Source organism: Gordionus sp. m RMFG-2023, chromosome 2, assembly GCF_954871325.1.
Source record: "Gordionus sp. m RMFG-2023 chromosome 2, tfGorSpeb1-WG-v2, whole genome shotgun sequence".
Taxonomy (NCBI): Eukaryota; Metazoa; Nematomorpha; class Gordioida; order Chordodea; family Parachordodidae; genus Gordionus; species Gordionus sp. m RMFG-2023.
In genome coordinates, this window is record NC_088776.1 from 4,990,734 (window position 1) to 5,014,120 (window position 23,387).

Sequence of the window (23,387 nt, forward strand, 5' to 3'; positions counted from 1 at the left end):
AAGGAAGGAAGGAAGGAAGGAAGGAAGGAAGGAAGGAAGGAAGGAAGTGTTACCAATCCTTATATATAGGATTGATATTTATTTGTCGAGGCTAGTGGGAGAGACTTAATACAATTAAAGAATCTAGTAATAAATAAAATTAATATATAAATATTTAATAATTTGGTTAATAATCTTACTAATGTTACAATTCCTTATATGACTTGTAATCAACTTATCGAAGGTTCGTAGGAGAGAATTCAAGGGAACAACTCTAAATTTCTTCAATTCAAAAAAAACTATGTACTGATTTTATTTTAAAATATTTTCATTTAGATACATCTTTTTAATATGCAAATATTACAAGTATATTGAACATTCATTAAAAATAATAAAAATTACCAGTATTCATAAACATAATTAAAAATTACCAGTCTATAAAAAACATAATTTTCTTTTTTACATATTCAAATTAATATATAACCCTCGTCGATTTATAATAAAAATTCATAAATTATAAAATATATGTATACGAATACAAAAGGAGGGAAGGAAGGAAGAATACTATCCCACTTGAAACGTTATACAAAAATGTTCTTAGCTTTATTTATATTCTCTAAAATATATTTGTGTTTATAAAATTAAATTAAATTAATATTATAAAATGAAAATAATATTTACAAAAAAAGCGATATAAAAAAATAAATTTTAAATATATAATATAATACATCATATATTAAAATATATACTATTTTTATTAGTTAAAAGTATAGCGATAGTCTAATAGATATGAATTATTTTTGAATCCATTGGGAGTGAAGTTCCTGAGCTAAAATTTCCATTTGATTCAGGGTGATATTAGCGTCGACAATCTTAATTTATAATAACAAAAAAAAATTGGAAGTCTTCATAATGTCAAAAAAGACGTTTGTATATTTTTTTCAGCAGTTGTTAGAACCTCCTACCTAATTTTATAGCTGTCCATTTGACTTAGGAAGACTGGAAAAAAATTCCCAACGATAGCTTAGCTACTCTAGTCAAAATTATGACTGGAAAAATACAACTAAAAAAACAAAAGTATAAAATTAATTTGAACAATATTGTTTTTTTAAATAATGCTTTAATATTATTTCCCTATTTGATATTAAAAAAAAGCTTATTTGTCGGAAATATCCTTCTAGCTGATAAAAGAAATATATATATATACATAAACCTAGCAATAACTGTATCTAGAAAAACCTATGCAACTATGAGTTAGGATTTACACATATCTCTTACAATATTCTTCTACACTGCAAAAAGTAATTAAATCGTCGCCATATTATATTAAATAAATGCTTCACTTATATCTTTATTTAAAAAAAATACAAAGTTGAAAATAAAAATTTTCGATTATTTAATCTTTTTTGTATATTTAGTGTTGCTAAATCACCTAACTTTGACCAATTCCAAAATGACTCTGGCAAGTTTTTATCCTTTCCAATATTTAAGTTCAGGTTCAAGTTAGAGGTTTCAGTCTATTTTTTAGGTTGAAAGCTTAGCTAAGCTTTCTTGGAATTGGCTAAAGTTATGGGACATAACAACACTAGGATATTAAAATATAAGTTAAATGTAAATGGATTAAAAAAAAAAATTGTTATTATGACTTACCAATATTGGAATATCAAAATTTGGAACAACCGTTCTATGATATAGCCAATCTTCGTGATATCTGTGTAAATCGTTCATAAACTCCTGTTTAACGTAAATTATTATATATATATATATATTGAACATATTATTTTTAGAAAATATTAAGTAAAGTAATAAAAGTTTTAATGGAATATTTAAATGGTCCATAAAATCCGGGTGCAATTTTTAGCTAAATTTGGGAAAGTCCTTATATATTATTAATAAAGAATTAATAGATTTTATTATTAATGAGTTTAATCGTCATTAAGTAATTGGATTGAAACCTTCATCAGCGGCCGCTATAACGGGTTGGGGGTGGGGAGGTCCGAAGCAACCGCTTCATAAAATTTGAAGGATATTATTCATGACTAGGATTCGATTATTCTATCTTATTGGTTTACTTTAAACTTTTATCTACTTTCCTTTAATTTATCACATTTTTTTATATAAATATTCATTAACCATTCCTAACTACCTCATGATGTATTACTATTGCCGATGTCAAAAAAGATAATTTACCGTTTTATTTTCGGAAGGGGCGGGAGAGAGGGTGGTACTTTTCAGAGGGGTTATTCTGCTTCCATCGCTTCAGAATGTGTAGGGGAGGGGGCACTAATCTTCATAGCTGGCTCAAGGGTGTTCACATTTATTTTTTTTTAGTCAACATAGGAATCGCGGTAAATATAAAGAATTTATTTTGATAAACATTTTATAATTTCACGCAAAAGGGGAAAGGACCCAATCTAAAGTGGGCAAGTTCAGTTCTTTGTTGGTAAGAGAATAAATTTGATTATTAGTATTGTTGAATGGCCCAATTTTTATGAATATAAACTCAATATTTTAGCCAAAAAAAAAATGTTATGCAAGTCTTAAAATTTCGTTAGAAGTCCAAACCAGAGACACGAAGGCCCGGCCTTAAGCCCGGCCGGATTTAGGGCCGAGCTGGACCGGACCCGGGCCCGGCCGTGCAAATAGTACCTCTGCAGGCCTCTGGGTCCAAACCTTTCTACCATCCATAAACAAATTCTCCAAGTTTGCCATATAAATCGAGCCGTTATAACAACACTATTTTTCGATATTAAAAAAAATATATAATATATATATATAAAGGGAACGACAAACTTTATTAACACCCATTTCTTCCGGTCTTCCTCGCTTCGTCATTCTTTGATAACCAATTTCTGGATCGAGTCTTAAATATACTTTTAGATATTGATAAAATTTAACGATTAATTTAAAAAATAAAAAAAAAGGGGTTAGGGCTGTTCCCTGTGGACTTAATTGTTTTTTTTAAATATAAGGTTAAAAAGCTATTGTTTTTTTTTTCGTATTTAATTCTCGTTCATTGTTGTTTTATTCGTTTTTTATTTTTTGCACATTTTTGGTTATTTTATTAATAAGTCGAACCTAGGACACGGCCTATGTTCTCATTTTCGAATGATTATATTTCTTAATGAGAACTTAAAAGCTTTGGATATATACTCTAAGCTAATTGTCTACCAGGGGCCGTGCTTAGAATTTTTTCACCTTGCTAGACGCGAAAATTATCTTTGTAGTTGTTATTTTTAATGTTAAATATCAGAATAAAAAAAATCTAATTCAAGTACCTCCATCCATACTAGGTTGATGTTAATATAATGGTCTGGCTCAGGCTGACCGCTTAACAAAGGTAATATTAGTGATCTGCATTAGGCCTAATTTTTTAAGCCTGGCCCTGCCCGAAATTTTTTTTTGAAAAGTTTTGTCAGCCCGACTCGGGCCCTAATTTATTAAAATATAGAAATTAATTTTTTTTATAATTTACTCAAAATAAAAAGATATATTTTACATATGGCGTCTTAAATTCTATAAATAAAATCGACTATTTTATATTTAAATAAAAAAAAAATTAAACATTAAAATTGATAAATTTCGATATATATAAAAAAAAATTCTAAGACCCGACCCGGCCTGAATTTTTTAAAAAAAAAAATAGGTCCGACCCTACTTTTGCAGATCTTTAGGTAATATATTGGCTTTAAATTTAACAATATTCTTAGCAACAATTCTTAAGAACAGATATAATATTCTACAGGATCCAAGAACAAATAAGATGAAATGCTAATATAGTTTATAATTTTAATAAATATTTTACCGATTAAATCAAATTTTTCGGATGAACGTTTGTAGTTGCTCTGGTAAAAATCTTTTAATATCATGTATTCGATGTCGCTCAGAAAATCTCTATTTGAATAAAAAACAAAATATTTTTTAATTATCTTTCTAAAAGAACTTTAAGTTAAGTATTGTTAAACGACTCGTTTTGAGCCGATTTTTAAAAACGGCTAACTCAATATTTTAGCCAAAAAAATATTACCTCTCGTAATTTCCATAATATGTGTCTAGACCTTTGTTCCTTCTATGAACAAAATCTTCAGGCTTGCGTAATATTTTTCCGGGATAAAATATTGAGTTAAAACAACACTAGTTTAGTTCAAAATTGTCTCTCAAAAAAATATATGAATATAAGTTGGGGTAATAGCGTAGAAAAAAATTGTTCGGTTTATTCTACAGGCGTGTTAACCGAAAAAATATTTATTTGAAAGGTGAAAAGAAAGTTAATTAATTTTTTTTTTTTACTTTCTTCAAAATAATCAGATGATTTATGTTTTCGTTTTCGGGGCTAAAAAGCCGGATAAGATTGTTCCTTAATATCTGCGTAATTTTCTAACTATCGCCCTTAGTGTTGTTAAACGGCTAATTCTGAGCCGATTTTTTAAAACCGTTTACTCAATATTTTAGCCAGAAAAATATTGCCTTAAGGTTCAAGATTTCGATAATGTATTTCTGGACCTTTGTTACTTCTATGAGAAAAATCTTCAGGTTTGCGTAATATTTTTCCTGGGATAAAATATTGAGTTAGCCTTTTTAAAAAAATCGGCTCAAAACGAGCCGTTTAACAATACTAATTGTCTTATATCGACCAAATATTTACGATGAATAATATCCTTTTAAAAGGTTTAACTTATCTTAACAAAATATTAGTTTTTGAACTCATCTTTTCCGTATATCATTAAATTCTTTAAAATATATTATAATCTTACATAAAATTACTAGCTTATTTTTGTATTTTTTTTGGTTTCTTCGCTAAATATAAAAAAAAGGTCACATTTCTCTCTAAAAATTATTTTCGAAAAACATAGGGTTCACTCTCGTAACTAGTAGTTTAAAAGGCCCTATTTTTAAATAAGGGCTAATTCAATATTTCACAAGTATATTTACCTAAGTCTAGAGACTTCGTTAATAGATATCCTGACCTTTCTACAGTCAATGAGCAAAATCTCCAGGTTTGCGGGTAAATTATCCGGGTTTATAAAAATCGAACCATTTTAAACAACACTCCCTCTTAATATTGCCTTTTTTCCCCTCTTTCCTTTCTCTTTTATAATAATTGTAAACTTCTAATCTCCAAGCCTTAATTTTTTTTTAAAATGAAGAATAGGTTCTAAACAGATCCCCACGATAATGATTTGAAATTCCAACTACAGCAAAATTTATAAATAAGTTCTTGAGATGTATGTTGGGTCAACGTTTAAATCAAAAAAAAATTTCTCTTACTCACTTCTTCCCCCGATACCTCTAATCTAAAGGGCATAATCTGTTGCCAAATAGTCTAAAACCCGATTATCGGTTCCAAAGAAGTCTAAGGGTGTGTCCAAAATGAAAAAGAAATAAATGATTCTCGCATTTATACATTAAGGGTCCTAATTCGATTTCGTATATTTCAAAAAATAAATTTAAAATTTTTTAGGTCGCTTATAATCGTTTATATATTTTTTATTTTGAAAAGATCTTTAACTCGCGGTATAAAGTTCGTCTCTTTTTCAATTCCCAAGAATATATAAGAAGGACCACTTAATATTTAAGAAACGAAATAATTTATTTTACCCGGAAATGTATTTCTGGCATGGTGTTAGGAGAAGGTGTTGACTGACTCAATATTTTATCCAGAAAAATATTACGCAAGCCTTAAGATTTTGCTCATAAGGTGGCTTTCGAAGAATATCTATTAACGAAATCTCTAGAAGATCTGGCTGAAATATTGAGTTAGCAATCGAGCCAAGCATAACAACACTAGTGGTGAAGAAGTATGTTTCCTCTTTTTAAATTCAGAACTAGTCTTGTTAAACGGTTCGTTTTGAGCGGATTTATAAATACGGCTAACTCAATACTTCCAGAAAAATAGTACTCAAAGCCTGAAGATTTTGCTCATAGAAGGAACAAAGGTCTAGACATATATTTTCAAAATCTTGAGGCTTAGGCAATATTTTTCTGGCTAAAATATTGAGTTAGCCATTTTTAAAAATCGGCCTAAAACTAGCAGTTTAACAACACAATTCAGAACAATAATATATAATATTACAGTCCATCATGTTCCGATATTTTTTGGGGTTGGATACAAAGGGGTGTGAAACACATTTTTTTGGTGGAATTAAAAAATCGCTCAGTTAAATGAGACCTAAAAAGTGAGAAATTTTAAATTTCCCCACCATAAGTATAAGTATTTCCCGAATAAAATGATATTATAATAATGGCATATTATTTATTATACATTATATTATACATTATAATATATGTATTTTTATTTAATATACCCTTCTTTCATAGCTCTGCAGAAAACGTTGAAATTGGAATATATGGAACGTTCGTATATATTGATCAAAGATGACTAGAAATATATTTAAAAAAATATTTATCAGAGACCTGCAGGCCCGGACTCAACCCGCGTCGGGCAGTATTTTAATTTTTTTTAAAAAATACTCGGACCTGGCCGTATATTTTAAAAACCAATTATTTGAAATCGCAATTATTAGTATTATTAGTTATAAAAATTTTAAAAATAATTATAATACATTTTTAAAAAAGCCAGGTCGGGAGGGCCCTCAAAATATAAAACCAGAGCGGTCTAAAAAAATTTTTAAAAAAATTCGGGCCTGCTGGTCTCTGATATATATTATTTACCAAATTACAAGGCGTTTTGTTTATTAAAAATTTATTTTGTTTTTTTAAATACTTTTGATTTATAATAAATATAAACCGAATCGTCGTCATCCAGAAGATCTATAGACGATTTTTGTGCTACAAGTTGAAACGGAAACGCCCAACGCTTTTGATTACTGTAATATATTTCCTTTTCATCAAAAAAAAGGGGTAATTATGAAATTATTTTAAAATAAATGTATCAATTGTTATTTACCAAAAGATTATGCCCATAAAAGTTTGTCCATTTTGCGACAGGTTCTGGGTGACACTATATTATTTTAGTAATAATTATATGAATATGTTATCGCCAATGTGTTATTTATTTTTTTTTCCAACTTTAACTCATATATTGAGCGCATTTTTTAAAAATTTAAAAAAAATTATGATTTTACCGGAAATTTAATGGCCATCTTGTTTGGAATAACCTAACTTATAAAAATTCAGACAATTTTTTTCTATGAACTTTTAAACTTAATATAATTTATATTTAAATTTTCCAGAGTTGTTGAAAGATACTTTTTAAATGGATCTAGATACAGATACCACATTTTTGTATCTAGATACAGGATCTAGATCCTTTAACAACTCTGAAATTTTTCCATATATATTAATTATAAATGACTCCGAACAACAAAATTAATTCATAAGATAGGTATTCCAAACATGAGGCTCAAAATATAATTTTAAAGTTGTAAAAAATAAAGCATAGCTGGAAAAAAACCACATTTGACGTTAAAACGATATATTTTATAAATAATTTAATACATTTTCTATAAAAACTAATTTGTTTTGGTTAAGTAGTAACATTTCACTAGTGTTTGCTAAACGACCATTTTAAGAGCCGATTTTTATAAATGGCTATCTCAATATTTTATCCAGGAAAAATTATTAATAAGCAAAGCCTTAAGATTAAGCTCATATATGGTTTACAAAGGTTTTTAAAACAACAATCTATTAACAAAATTTCGAGGGTTAGGGTAAAATATGTGTTTTTCTGGCTAAAATATTTAACTTAAGCCCTTTTTAAAAATTAACCTAAATCGAGCCTTTTAACAACATAAATTGGTAACTAGTGTTGTTAAACGGCTCGTTTTGAGCCGATTTTTATGAACGGCTATCTCAATATTTTATCCAGGAAAAATTATTAATAAGCAAAGCCTTAAGATTAAGCTCATATATGGTTTACAAAGGTTTTTAAAACAACAATCTATTAACAAAATTTCGAGGGTTAGGGTAAAATATGTGTTTTTCTGGCTAAAATATTTAACTTAAGCCCTTTTTATATACGGCTAATTCAATAATTTGGCCAGGAAAATATTACCCAAGCCTCTAGATTTCGCTATTAGATGGCTATAATCTCTGATCATCTACGAGCAAAATATTCAGGCTTGCGTAATATTCATCTGGATAAAATATTGAGCTCGCCGTTTTTAAAAATCGACTCAATTGGAGCCGTTTAACAACATCAATGATAACATTTGGAATTCGATTTCAAAAAATTTATCTTAAAATTTGAAATAAAATTAAAACAAACCAAAAATTAATAATTAAGTTTTTTAAATTTCTAACAATAATCAAAATATGATAATAAATAATAATATAATATAATTTTACCGAGACATCTGGCAGATTTTGAAAATAACTGAGAATGGTCGACTTCCCTGAACCCATATTACCTTCAACTATAACCTGATCAACCAATCACCGTGAAGAAAAAGAAACAAAAAAAAAATTTTCATAAATAATTAACCAATCAAAATAAAACGAATAATATATATATAAATTTATTTTACATTCATTTTTTTTTATCCTCTCCTCTCCGTTATTTGAAATGAATTATTTCTTATTTTTTAAAGCGATATTTTTTTGAGTTTTTTTTTAAAAATTTAAAAGTTTAAAAAGAAAAATTAAGAATAAGAATTTGAATAAATTTTAGTAATTAATTATTAAAAAAAATTCAAATGTAACTGAATGTGAAACACCACAAAAATTATTTATATATATATATTAAATTATTTTAATTTTAAATAATTAAGAGTTTTTAAAATCATCTTTTTTGTCATATTTTGAAGGCAGGCAGGGAGAGGATATCCAACAAGAATCACGAGATAATGGTATAAGGATATCGAAGCTTTGCCAAACTTGAATTTGATACAGTTCCATAAATTTCGCGACTCTTTAATATTACATATGTTTCTTTAAAAAAAAAATTTTAAAAATTTTAATTTATTAAGGTAACTTAATTAAGAAATATTACGCATCTTTATCACGTGGAGATCTAATTTATGGCAGCTCCGTGTGTATGTGTTTTTTTTCAAAAAATTTTAAAAGCCTTTAATTTTATTAAATAAACCGTGTGCATTATTTTCTCGATTTCACTCTTTTTTTAAAAAAAATTTAAAATTTTTTTAAAATGAAGTTTTTTTAGAGATAATAAATGAAAATAAAATTTTATATAAAAACTACATTAAAATAAAATGATAATTAAACATTTAATTTGGTATGGCCGCTAGTCCCTTGGAAACCAAGGTCTACCTCTCGCCTGGGATTATACTTGCGTGGACCGTTTTGCCAGATCTTTTTCTTCCAACTCTATCACGAAAGCCGAAAACAACAAAAACAAACAAATATAGCTACCTTGATAATGTTTTGTTTGTTCCGGCAGTCTCAGATACCTGTGGATCATTTGGACCCCAAGCCCTAAAACTATTCAAAACAATAGGGCAAAGGTTACGCTTAATCACAGCTTTCGACAGAGAAATATCAACTGAAATCTTGCCGTTCTAACTGCATATCCATACATGGGTCATTAAGCCCCGTCGATCAATGAAAATAATAACACTTAAATAATTTTCTGTTGTAAATGTTAGAGTCAAGTGAAATGTATTTTTTTTTACAACTTTAAATCACATTATTGAGCGCGTATTTTTTTTTTATAAAAAAATTTAAAAATCTGATTTTAACCGGAAATATATTTCTTCATGTTTGGAATACCAACCCTATAAATTTCAGTCAATTTTGTAATGAACTTTATAACTTAAAAATTTAATTTATATTAAATTTTTTTTATATAAATCATAAATGACTGACTCAAAGGAGGTTATATAATTAAATCGAAAATATATCGTTGGTGAAGCAAATTTTTCGATAAGCTAAACTCATCATTTTTTTCTCTCTTTAAATCCAAGGTTTTAATATAGGCGAACGCTTTGGTAAAATAAATATCTTAAAAGGAGTGGTATAGTCTGGATCTAAGGTAGAGTTGTAACTTGTATTTTGTATCTTTTTTTTGACATTTTTTAATAATATACTTATATTTGTATCGAATATACTTTTTTCTATCTATATAAATATGACAAGAACACAGATATTACATTCTTAAGTTTTCATTTGAAAAAAAAAAATTCAATAGTCACATTTAATTTAAACATTTAAACATTTTTGTTTCGTGGATTTTTGCATTAATTTTTCTCTTTCTCTTATCTTTCTTTTCCTGTATCTTTATATTTATTCATTTATAATATTGTGACAAACCAACTTATTGTTTTATGCCAAATTGGCTAATTCAATTTTTCTCATTTCGTGTCGATATTTATGTTTAATCATTGTCATGGACGCTTTGACAGGCCTAAAATTTATTGTTTTTTTTGGAGGGAGGGGGGTAGAAGCCAAATTTACAATTAATATAAAAATTAAAATTAATTATTATACCAGATTTAAATAATTTATTTATTAAAATGATATAATTAATGGTTGCCTATAAAAACACAAAACATTAAAATAGATTTTTCGATTTCTTTATAATTTCAAAATGGTTTAAAATTTGTGACGATGAAGTTATAGAAGAGGAAGAACAAGTTCCTCTATAAATTTATATTGATTAGAAAAAACCAGGACGTTCTAGACCCGAGGTCAGGTTCAGGAAATTCGACACTCTATTTAGAGGAAATTTTGATAACAGGAACTTAATCGAAATCCAATTTTCTGAAAAAAAAGATCATAACCCGCTCCGATCCCATATTACCCCAGGTTAGATAGGTTGGTCCATATATCTGTCAATATTCCTTAATGTTTTCCAAAAAATTGAATCCCTGACCCAGACTAACTCATTTTTTTGCAGAAGGGTTCACATCCCTGATTAAAAAAATTTTTTTAAAAAAACTTTGCCTCAAATTCGAAATATAACAAAAATCTTCCTCCATTTTTTTTCTAGAGTAACGTGTCGCCGCCGCAAAATTTTGGTACAAACATCAGCACTGAAAATAAGTAAGCAACGCTAGATTTGGGGTCTGCAAAGACGCGTAGTTTTATAGGCGCATAGCAGCTTATTATATAATATAGTTTTTTTCTAAATTATGATTTTATTTTTAAAGATTTACACAGAAAATTCCCTAAAAGACAATCAAAGGTCTTTGGCATGCGGTAGAATGTCTGGAACACATTCTTATGATGAAAATTCAGAATTATCGCAAGAAGTTTTGAAAGAGTTCGTAATTTCAGATTAGCTAATTGCCGCAGTTTACCAATAGCGCCTCCAATTTTGTCATTTTTTACTGAATGTGGTCAAACGATTATGAGAATGAACTTTTTAAAATTTAGTAAAAGAAATGATATTTAGTATAGTATTTTTTTTTCACTTTTATAATGCTTACACCTTTCGATTAAATGAAGAAAATAATCTTACCCAGGCACATCCGATGTCCCTGTCGCACTTTATCCTGTCTACTAAAAAGATAATTTTTGTGGAATATCAAACTAAAAGAAAATTTGTAAATGATTCACTATTGAGTGTGGTGGGGGAAATGTGGAAATATACTAATGGAATGCAGGTGGAAAGATCTTCAAAAAATAAAGGAGGTAACAGTCGTTGAATGTTCCATCCATATTCAGGTGGAATGACCTATGCGATAGTATGAGTTCATTTCTCAAATAAAAAAATTGGGTAGTCCAACCAAGATATAAATATTACTTATTAATAAATAGTTTTGTAAAGTTTTAACCGTGGTTGCATTTCTTTCTTTCTTTCTTTCTTTCTTTCTTTCTTTCTTTCTTTCTTTCTTTCTTTCTTTCTTTCTTTCTTTCTTTCATTCATTAGACAAATTGCACAGTTTTAAGTTACTTATTCCGGGTGTTATATATAATAAAGATTAACTTGGGTAAATTTAACATATTTAACAATTTTTTTCGTTTATTTAGAAATTAACATTTAAATATATATAAAAAAAAAAATTTTTTTTCTTTTAAATCTAAAAATAAAGAAGCGCTATATGACAAGCAAAGGCGAAAGGATAATAGTTACCCCGATTGTTTTACATAATTCTTAAATTTTTTTTTTCTTAAATATTAATTTTTACCGTAGAGATAGATATAGATACATGTAAAGAATTAAACTAAGTTTTATACATTTTGGAAAAATTTTGCTGCCCTATTTTTTTTTATAGCACTTTCAATTTTTTATGGACAATTATAACCCCGGTCTACATTGTTTCTTTTTTTGCTAGTACACAATCAAATTTTTAAGACACATATTTTTATTTTATTTCTTCAAATCACAAAGTAGATAATTTTATTTATAAAATAATAAAATGATAATAACTAATTTAAACGTCATTTAGATATGGGACTTTTATGGCTCTTGGTATTTTTATGGACATCAAGTTTCTACCGTCAAAATGTGAATGAATCACTTTTATATCAACCCCCCCCCCTCTATAAAGCGTTACAAATTTAGAAATAAGATACTTTTCTTAAAGTTATATAAATAAGTTAGTAATTATTTAGTATTTTTTTATCTGATATTATTATACTATAATGGGTTTTTTTTAAAAAAATAATTTAATATAAGTATATTATTCTTATAAATTAAACTAATTAATATAAAATGAAAATAATGTTTTACGAACGAGCGAATTTTTTTTAAAAAATATATATTCTTCTTGTTAATTTTTTATAGACCTTTATTAATATCGTCAAAGAAATATAATAATAAAATAATTAAGTTAAACAATAATAATATTTCTACTAATAATGCCCATTTCTAATTAAAAACGATTATAGCGATAATCGATTGGGTAAAAATTATTTTTGAACCCATTGAGAGTGAAGATCTTGAGCTAAAATTTGCAATTGATTTTTGTTGATATTCGCGTCGACAATCTTAAATTATAATAACGAGAAAAAAAATGGAAGTCTTAAAAATGTCAAAAGGAGTATATATATAAATATTTTTTTCATGGCTTTTATATTAAAGATAGTTGTTAGAACTAGGCTCAGACAATTTTTAAGTCTAGTTTAATTCTATCGCTATCCCTCTGAGACTTAGGAAATTTGGTAGAAAATTTCCAATGACAGCTAACTACTCTACCAGAAATTATGACGAGGGAAAAAACCAACTCGAATAAGGCAGCGAATTAATTTGAACATTATTGTTATTAAATAATATTTGAATATTTCTCTATTTGATAACAATTAATCAAATAAAATTTTTTTAAAAAAGTAGTTTTTTTAAATACTGATACGTTTTATAAAACGCGGCGCCTATATCCCTGAAAAAGAAATACATAGAAACTCGGCATAATAACTAGCATCTAGAAAAATAATGCAAGCATGAGTTCGGATTATTTCACTTAAAAACCTTAAGACATGATTACATAACTTCCCTTATATATTTTAATATTCTTGTAAAAACTACGAAAAAGTTATTAAATCGCAGCCATTTTACATTAAATTAATGCATCACTTATATCTATCTCTATTTTTAATACATGTGTAATTTAAAACTTTCAATTATTTAATCTTATTATATTAAGGATATTTAAATTGGTTAAATGTATATGATTAAAAATTGTTAGGCTGTGTTCTAGGTGAGCTTAATTTGGTACTTTTTTAGTATAAGCTAAAAAGTTTTTGAAAGATTATACCATATTTTGGCTTGTTTTAAGTATGGTGGTATTGTTATTTTTTAGTATTTTATTCTCTCCTTTTTTGGATGTTTTTTTCGTTTTTTATTAGTTGTTTTTTTAAAAAAAGATTGAATTTGTTTATAGAAGATATAACTTACCAATATTGGAATGTCAAACCCTGGAACCGTACGGTCATATAACCATTCTTCGTAATATTTGTGTAAATCGTATATAAATTCCTATTCACGTAAAAAATGTTTAGAAAATATAAACATAATAATAAAAAGGTTTTATATGGAATAATAAATGGTTTTCATTAGACAATTTTCATCGAAACTTTTTTGGAGGTTGCTTAAAGTGATTAATAAAAAAAAATAAATCTTTTATTTCTCGTTAATAAAATTGATTGTCCAATAATCAATTATAGTTTGAGATAACTCCATAAGCTCACTCAAGGGGCAGTAATTTTTTTTTGGTTGACATAATGATGAGATAAATAATAAAAGATTATTTTGATAAACATTTCATAATAGGATATTAGTAGGGAAAGACACCCGAAGAGCCTTATTCTTTCAATCTTGTCGGGTCTAAACCACGGATCTGAACCCGGGTCTGGTCTCCGGACAAAATTGGGTCGTAAATTTTACGTTCAAGCAAATTAACCAACATTACTTGTTGGTGAAGAAAATAATTTAATTTTTCGATAACCGAAATATATTGATTTTGTTTATGTGAACTTTTTTAACACATTTTTCTTCCGGTCTCGCTCGTTGCGTCATTCTTTGATAGCAAATTTCTGGATCCAATCTTAAATATACTTTTGATATGGATATATAAATAATGATTATTATTAAGAAGATAAAAAGGTTTAGGTCTGTATCATGTAGGTAATAGGAAAAAAAACCCCTGGAAAAAAATTCCCAGGAGAAAAAACCGCCAAAAAAACCCCGAGGAAAAAAAATTTAAAAAAAAAGAAAAGCGTTATTTTTTTAAAAAAATTTTCATGCCAATTTTTCTTAAATTTTTTTTCTCAATTTATTATTTTCTTCCAATTTTTGCTTTAAGTCATTGTTAATCTTTATTTTTCTAACCTTTTCTCAATTTTTTTCTTCTCAATTTTCTCTTAATTTTTTTAGTATAACCTAGCAATAATTAATATTGATAAATAATTTTATAAGCGAATGCCACAATCATTAACAGCTTTTAGACTCCCAAAAAAAAACACAAAATATTTACGAAAAAATATTCGAAGTAATAATGTCTAAATGTCAAGAACTGGATTTATTTCCTGATCCATTATATATATACATGGATTTCGAAAAGTCTGCTATGAGCGCGGTTAAAACTGTCATTGGTATCTTTATGTTAAATTATTTATATTTATTTTTCCAATTTGGGGATCACATCATAATCAGAGGATGCTTTTACCATTTATGTCAAAGTACCCATATAAAAATTTAAAAGCTAGTTCTGGAAAGCCAATACAGAATCCTTGAAGCTCTAAGCTTCTTTTGTGGCATGATGGACAGCTTAGCATTTGTTCCATTATGTGATATGGGCAATGCAATGGCTTTCCTTAGATCGGTTACTCCGAGATGGTAAGGATATTCTTGAATATTTCGATAAAAATTACATCAATGGAGTATCAAGGGAGGTCACAAGAGGCAATTCTCAATCCTAGACAGGTCGAATTGGGCCTCGATTTTCTCCAGAAACTTGAATCAGAGCACTCTTTCCAACGAATAACTCATAAATAATCAATGCGAAGGTTCGAATCATCGTTTTTCTAATCTGGTTGGAAGTAAACACCCATCAATCTGGGTATTGATTTTAAAATGAAATGCGAGGTGGCTGCCGATGAAACCATATTTGAACGATGGCGTGTAGGTAATTAGACACAACAAAATCGCATTGCTTAAACAACAAAAATTGCTGATATTCTAAATGGTACTGGGGAAAAAAATATCCCATTAAAATTACCAATGTATTACTTATTTTCGTAAAAATTTTTGCTATAGTAATAAATACAATATCCATCCTTAATTACTATATTAAGTAGACTAAATTTGACAAAATTTGCAATAAGATCTGTTTATTTTTTTGATAAATCATTATTATGTATATAATTTATTATTAAATTATATTTTCATAATATTTTTTTTTAAAATACTAATTTGTCTCTATACCTTATATAAATCCAATTAAAAATTTACCGATATTTTATTCTCGGTTTATTTTGTTTCTTTTCTTTTCGTTTTTTTTTTGATTTATTCGTTTTTTTTTAAAACTTATTTTATCTTTTGCCTTTTTGGTTATTTAAGTAAAAATAAGTCGATCCTAGGACACGGCTTATTATGTTCTCAGTTCTAATTGTTATAATTCCTAATGATGTTACAGCTCGAGTTTGGATACAAGTTTCTAGCTAAGTGTCCACATGCTTATACTTTTCGTTGCCAGGGGCCAAAATTATTTGAGCGGCCTGGCCCGGCCCAGTTAAAGATGTAGTTTACCTAAAATTTATATGGATATTTTATTCAAAATTATACTATATTTAATAAACAAGATCCTCTAATAAAATATATATCCTGAGTTATTATATTATAAATGGGTTGTTTCGCAAACATGCGTAATTATAAAAATTTCACTATTATATTTAAATGACTAGACTAGAGGCTGTTTTATTTTTTTTTGTTTTGTGAAGGATAATATAATATCTGCCGCAATCTATAGAAGTAGCAATATCATTTTTCAGTGGAAATTATGTAGGAACCTAGCATAGCCATAGTAATATTGGATCTCTTGTTAGGTATTGATTAATTTATTGATATAAAAGCTACGCCCACAAAGATGCCACCGTGATCGAAATTGCATTAAAAAAAAATTCTTAGGAAAATTAATATATTAGAAAGGGCTCTAGCTAGTTCGATAACCATTTTTTAATATATATTTTTTAAATTATGTGATTATTTTGGAATTGAAAATAAAATGAAATTTACTATAAAATAAGTAGAATATTTAGATTTAATCCAAAAAAAAATTAATACTTATTTATTGCGAATATTGAAACATTATATAAATAAAGAAATTTTACCGATTAAATCGAATTTTCCGGACAAATGTTTGCAGTGAAGCTCGTAAAATTGTGTTAGTATCGTGTATTCGATATCGTTCAGGAAGTTACTATATAAATAATTAAAATCGTATAACAATAGTTTGTTTTTAATTATCTTTTCTTAGAAAGAAAAAATAATCTTTGGCTAAAAAATATATAATTGTCTGGCTCGGTTTATTCTATAGGCAGGTGCTGGAGAAAATCCGATAAGCATTGTGGCATGAGAGCTAATTTATGCCTTTCATTCAAAGTTGATTCTATATTATCAAAAAAAATTTTTTGGCTAAAAAAATATGAATATCATGCTAAAATTATGGCCATTGGCTAGGTAATTTTTTCCCAACAATATTCCTACTAAATATTTCTTAACAAATTATATAATTTTAAGCGGGGATTCTAACCAAACCCGGAGATGAAAACACGGGTTTTTGGAACAAAATATGAACCCGAACCGAACCTTGGCAAAAATTTTGCCTGGTTCGCATCCCTGATGAGTTTACATTTTTTTTACAAGAATTTTAAACCCATTTTTACATATATAATTAAAAAAAAATTTTAAATTTTATAATTTCCCCGCCAAATTTTAGTTATTTTTTTATTTTTACTCCTGTAAATATAAATGGGTCACATTTCTCCCCTAAAAAAAATGTATTTTCTATAAACATTAAGGTATATTATTCCTCTTAAATAGTGTTGTTAAACGGCTCGTTTTCAGCCGATTTATAAAGAACGACTAACTCAATATTTTATCCAGAAAAAATATTAAGCGAGCCTGAAAATTTTGTTCCTAGAAGGGACAAAGGTATAGGCCTGTATTAGTAAAATTTTGAGGTTTAAGGCTATAATTTTTTTTAGCTAAAGTATTGAGTTAGGGTATTTCTTAAAAATCGGCTCAAAAAGAGTCGTTTGACTAACATTGCTTCTTCACACTAACTACCCAAAGTTAATATCCGATGATTTGCACGGAAGTCAAAAAAAAAATATGATTTGAAATTCTAAACTATTAGCGACATTTAAAAAATTCGTTTTTTTTTAAAAAAAAAAATAGCGTTATTTTTGGTGAATATGGCGGCAACCATAAATAAATATTTCGTTGCTCTTAGACTCTCATAATTCTAGTCTAAAAAGGGTAAAAGGAAAAGTGTATCTAACAATATTTTTAAAAATGATTATTACGTTACGGAGAAGCGTAATATAAAGACTTTTATTTTTAAAATGATAAATAGTTGGTGGTGTTAAATGACTTGTTTTGAGCGCTAATTCAATATTTTAGCCAGAAAAATATTGCCTACTCGAGATTTCTATATTATATGTCTAGACCTGTGTTCCTTCTATGAGCAAAGTCTTCAGGCATGCATAATATTTTTTTATGGATGAAATATTGAGTTAGCCGTTTTTAAAAATCGACTCAAAACGAGCCATTTAACACTATAAAATAGTTCGATTGTTTATTTTTTTTTTTTGGAAAGATTTTAACTTTTTTCTGGAATAATGGCCTTAGTGTTTTTTTTTAAACTGTTACATTTTTAAAAATGTCTAGCTCAATATTTTAGGATTTTGTTTAATAAATTGTCCAAACTTTTTTGCCATAGGCTTGATAATATTTTCTGGCTAAGGCCGAATTCATAGTGGGATCGGATCCGACAAAATTTAACAGCTGATCGATTTTTAAATCGGTTTATGAGAATCAATTTTTCTTTATTAAAACCAATATCGTGTATAAAATTAAAGATAAAATTAAATTATTAAAAATCGATTCTCATAAACCGATTTAAAAATCGATCAGCTGTTAAATTTTGTCGTATCCGATCCCACCATGAATTCGGCCTAAAACATTGGGTCAATTTATGAAAAAATTGAGAATGAAACCTCTAACTTGAACCTGAACTTAATATTGGAACGAATTCTCTAGGATATGACAGAGCCATTTTGGAATTGCAGAAAAGCAAGGTGATTTAACAACACTATATCCCCCCCCCTCCATGAATTTCAGAAAACAATATTTAATACAAAGAGTGGATGACCCAAAATTGTACGATATTTGAAGGGTTAGATATAGTGACATTAAAAGGCCCAATATCAGTCAATTTCTTAAAAAAAGGATCTGATTTTTATTTCCGCCTCCCAAAATAATATATAAAAACCCGGAGATTTTGTTCACAGATGGTATATAGGTTTGGACCTACAATATGCCGAATCTTGAGGCTTACAAATAATATTATTTTTGGAGAAAATCTTCACCTATCCCATACTGAAACCCATTTCCGGGGAAAACCACCATTTTTCGAATTTTAAAAAATCGCTCGGTATAAAATTACTTAAAAATAATTGAGATTTTTTAATTCTCCCGTAATTATTTCGAATCGAACTAACTATATGATGGAAACACATGGTTTTAGCTAAGATTGCGAAAACTAATTTATTAAAATTTAAAAAAAGAAGATTTTTACATTATGACGCAACATATCTAAATTTTAAAGTTTATATAGAATTAATTCAATGACATATATAATAACTAGACTGACGTTTCAATCATTAAAATGCATTTTTAGGCGTCGTTAAAAGCAAATCAGCTGGATCCGTCATTTTGGTAACGCATATAGTAATTATTCTGGTGGTAAAAACTACCATTAAATTGATAACTTGATTACTTGTTATCTCGATGATCCGGTAATTCTTTAATAAAGTTTGCATCAGATATAGGAATAAATTAGACTCTAGTTTAAAATTTTAATAATGATTAGTTGTAACCAAGATGGCGTCTCCAGCTGATTTGCATTGTTGTACACTTTCAATGAATGAATCGTCAGTCTTCTATGTATTATAAAATAATATAAATTTGAATATAAAGTTAAGTACAATTTGCTATATATTTTTTATAAAAGGTTATGTAGAAATCGAGATATATTTTATAAGAGGTCACTCAAAACATTATAATTATTTTAATATTATTTTAATTAATATTCTAATTTTTAATTTTATTTAAATTAATCTATATATTTTATTTTACATTTCATTTCACGTCTACAACACTATACATAATAAAAATATAGCATATATTCTAATTTATACCTTTCCTTCATAGCTTTGCCAAAAACGTTGAAACTGGCATATAGGGAGCGTTCGTATATTTTGATTGGCTAGAAATTTTAAAAAAGAAAAAAAAATCATATAAATTACTTTTTGCTTTTTACGAAACCTACAAAAAAATAAATAAAATGGCCCTATAATCATTCATCCCCTTAATTATTTTTTGTAGTTGTTGTTATGGTAGTATCTGTCAATTTGTAATTGACATTTATGGACGTTTTGTCAATTGTATTTTCGAGAAGATTATTATGGTTTTTTAAATCATTATTCGAAATCACGTGATTTATTTTCTTTATATTTTAGATTTGGATGGATATCGATATGGGTACATTAATATATATAATTTCTAACAAGGTTTATTTGAAATATTGGGATTATATGACATTTATAAATTATTAGGGATGAATTAGACAGTTATATTAAATGTATATCATAATCAACCAAATCTTTGTCATCATCATAAAGATCTAGAAAAGTCTTTTGCACCATAACTTGGAACGGAAATGACCATCGATTTTGATCCCGGTAATACAATTCCTAACAAAAAGGGAACATTAAAAAATTATTATAAGATCTAAGCTTTTTTTTAAAATATAATATATTATGATAAACAAGAAATATTGGTTTACCAACATATTATGCCCGTAATAATTGGACCATTTATTGACAGGTTCGTGGTGACACTATATTATTTTAGTTAATTTATGAAATATTTCGATAAATATGAGGAATTAATAATTTCTTTCTTTTTTTCTTTCTTTCTTTCTTTCTTTCTTTCTTTCTTTCTTTCTTTCTTTCTTTCTTTCTTTCTTTCTTTCTTTCTTTCTTTCTTTCTTTCTTTCTTTCTTTCTTTCTTTCTTTCTTTCTTTCTTTCTTTCTTTCTTTCTTTCTTTCTTTCTTTCTTTCTTTCTTTCTTTCTTTCTTTTATTGTCCAAGTATAATCTTCCTTTTTTTTAAAGGGGCCATAGAAAGGATAGTATATTGTTAGATTTTATTACATAAAAAACTATTCAATACATAGGTATTGTAATCTTATATATTTTTCATTCTTTCAGAAACTTCGATGAGTGAAACGAAATTTAATTTTTGATTGACGGGTACATAATGTTCAGGACTAGCTATGGCGTCTTTTTATTTCTACAATGGTGGTCGTTACCTCCCTTATCAAAAATGATCCGGAAATTTTCAAAACTTTATTGATAAAGACGAAATAGTATATATATTTTTTTTTCCAATAAAAATTTTAAAAAAGCAACCAAAACATATATTTACCTTTAAAAATTTTGCGAAATTTTCGAATATTTAAAAATTTAGGCCACCATCAAAGTTATAGAACTTTCGAAACATGTTTCGGACGCGGCCTAAACCATAATTTTTCGCTCTTCAAATACATTCTCCTATTTGAAGTGGTAAATTCTTTAAAAAATCACTTAACGTAATTTTTATTTTAGATATAATCTCCGTTAGCTCTATTGATATTAAATCGCTCCATTCTAACTTAATATCTTTAGCCAGGAAAATATTGTCTAAGCCTCAAGATTTGGCTTAGAAAATGTTCGAACCTTTGTGCCATCTGTGACCAAAATCTTCGGACTTGCCTAATACTTTTTTTCCTGACTAAAATATTGAGTTAAGACCGCTTTTAAAAATCGGCCTCAAATGGATAGATTTTACATAAACTAGTTAGCTAAAGTGTTGATAGTTAGGGGAGTTTCCTGAAAATTTAGCAACCCTGAAAAGAGCCCACAGGTTGATAAAAAAAAACTAGCCATTCTAACGATGTAAATATCATTATCGCGTTCGCGATAAATTTTTTCAAGATGGAATCGGAAAAAATATAAACAAGCAGTGTAATTTAATGTATAATGCATAAATAACAAAAATTTGTGAAGTGATTCGGAATTATAAATTGTTTCGAAAAATCTTCGTTAAACAAAATTTTATCTTCGACTTGGCGCGTACCCCCCCCCCCCCGCCTCCCGATAGATGATTTTTTAAATTGAAAAAAATTCCGAAATTTCATATGAAGCGTTCCGGATAAGAACTATCATAAAATTATTACAATATAATAGTGTTGTCAAACAGCTGGTTGCCGATTTTTAAAAAAGGCTAACTCAATATTTTATCCAGAAAAATGTCTAAGCCTCGAGATTTCAATGATACATGTCTTGACTTTTGTTCCTTCTATGAACAAAATCTTCAGACTTGCGTAATGTTTTTCTGGATGAAATATTGAGTTAGCCGTTTTTAAAAATCGGCTCAAAGCCATTTAACAACACTACAATATAATAATATAATTTACCGAGACATCTGGAAACTTTTGAAAATACGAAAGAATAGTCGACTTCCCTACACCTCCATTGCCTTCAACTATAACCTGAAAAAACAAATCATCCCAGAAAGAAGGGGAAAAAGAATTTATATAATCATTTTAATTTAAAAATTTTGTTCAAAAAGATCAAAAATTAATTAATTTCACCAACTTTCGCAATTTTAATGAAAATAAAATAAATAATCTATTTTATAAATAAACACAAAAACATGTCCAAATCATAATGCTATAAATTTTAAAAATTTGCAAAAGTTTTGAAAATTTTGAATTGAATTTTTTTTTTTTTAAAAAAGAGAGATTTTTGGACATATCCTATAAGCCATAGATACTCAAAATTGCGAATATATAATAATTACGTTCATTTTTTTCCTTCCCTTCTGATTTTCTTCTCTTTTTGAATGAATCATTTAATCTAACGAATTTTTTTTTGTATGGAGTTTAATAAATAGTAATTATTGAAAATTAAACGACTGTTTAAAACCGAAAAAAAAACCATCCTTTTTCATAACACTATATTATTAAATTAGTTTTATTATTTTATTTTTAAATAAAATTATTAATTTAATAATCGACTTTTAAATTATTTTTTATTTTTTAAATATAAAAGATACTGATATAAATTATCAAAAGAATCATGAGATAATAGCATAATGGATAATATTAAGGCTTTGCCAAGTTGAGGAAAAGTTTACATAAATACGCGAATCTTTTATACATATGCCTTTATAAATTTAAAATTGAAAAGGTAAATTTCTAGATATGCATCGTTATACCACGAAATTTATAGATTTTTTTAGACATGTATATACCAAAAAATTTTTTTAAGGCCTTTGTGATAAAGCGTCCATATTTTTCCGATTTCAATTTTTTTTAATCTCATTTACCATTATAATATAAATTTATTTAATCAAATATAATATAAGTTAACACAAAAAATTATATATGGAAAAATAAATAATATAAAAGTGAAATAATATAGTGTAAAATGATAAGAATAAGGAAGAAAAAGTATATCTAGCGAAGGTCAGTTGAGAGAAGGCTGCCATTGAAACTTCGATAATTCTCTTTAAGGATAGCTATGACCAGTCTCTGTCTGAGGAAGATGCCTTCTCGCGGATCGCCAGTATGCTTGCGGATGTGAGATCCTAAATTCTTGAAGAAGGATAATGCAAGCTTTCCAAAGGTGGCTAATAGGTGTTTAATGTGATTTTCAGATATTTCCGAATATTTGAAAATTTTATATTGTTCTTTTTGCTCAAGTGGGTTTTGGAGTTTGGTT

The 23,387-nt window shown here is 27.4% G+C and overlaps 2 protein-coding genes across 3 annotated transcripts; both read right to left on the reverse strand.

Annotated features, from left to right (window-relative positions):
• Window positions 1–267: 267 nt before the first annotated feature.
• Window positions 268–8,645, reverse strand: LOC135923705 (thymidine kinase 2, mitochondrial-like). Its single transcript, XM_065458609.1, has 10 exons — window positions 8,466–8,645; window positions 8,287–8,361; window positions 6,887–6,940; window positions 6,728–6,820; window positions 6,285–6,358; window positions 3,785–3,873; window positions 2,773–2,852; window positions 1,630–1,713; window positions 729–851; window positions 268–595 (listed from the first exon to the last, which is right to left on the reverse strand). Exons 1-9 carry the CDS (start codon window positions 8,469–8,471, stop codon window positions 774–776), a joined length of 633 nt encoding a protein of 210 aa, XP_065314681.1. The 5' UTR covers window positions 8,472–8,645; the 3' UTR covers window positions 268–595; window positions 729–773.
• A 3,974-nt stretch (window positions 8,646–12,619) lies between these two features.
• On the reverse strand, window positions 12,620–22,619 carry LOC135923704 (thymidine kinase 2, mitochondrial-like). 2 transcript variants are annotated; one of them, XM_065458606.1, is made up of 9 exons: window positions 22,465–22,619; window positions 22,079–22,153; window positions 20,406–20,459; window positions 20,218–20,313; window positions 19,759–19,826; window positions 16,666–16,754; window positions 14,312–14,391; window positions 13,733–13,813; window positions 12,626–12,828 (listed from the first exon to the last, which is right to left on the reverse strand). In XM_065458606.1, exons 1-9 carry the CDS (start codon window positions 22,513–22,515, stop codon window positions 12,751–12,753), a joined length of 672 nt encoding a protein of 223 aa, XP_065314678.1. In that variant the 5' UTR covers window positions 22,516–22,619; the 3' UTR covers window positions 12,626–12,750. The 2 variants fall into 2 exon arrangements, with proteins under 2 accessions (XP_065314679.1, XP_065314678.1); XM_065458607.1 differs by lacking the exon at window positions 22,079–22,153 and having other exon boundaries at window positions 12,620–12,828; window positions 22,465–22,611.
• Between the last annotated feature and the right edge of the window lie 768 nt (window positions 22,620–23,387).

Coding starts and splice junctions, on each gene's coding strand:
- LOC135923705 (XM_065458609.1), bottom strand. Junction 6,359..6,727: donor TTCTGGATGACGACGATTCG/GTTTATATTTAT, acceptor ATATATTTCTAG/TCATCTTTGATCAATATATA. Junction 3,874..6,284: donor TGCAGAGCTATGAAAGAAGG/GTATATTAAATA, acceptor TTATTCAAATAG/AGATTTTCTGAGCGACATCG.
- LOC135923704 (XM_065458606.1), bottom strand. CDS start 22,515: ATGATTCATTCAAAAAGAGAAGAAAATCAGAAGGGAAGGAAAAAAATG. Junction 19,827..20,217: donor ATGATGATGACAAAGATTTG/GTTGATTATGAT, acceptor TAAAATTTCTAG/CCAATCAAAATATACGAACG. Junction 13,814..14,311: donor AAGAAAAATGTGTTAAAAAA/GTTCACATAAAC, acceptor TTACGTGAATAG/GAATTTATATACGATTTACA.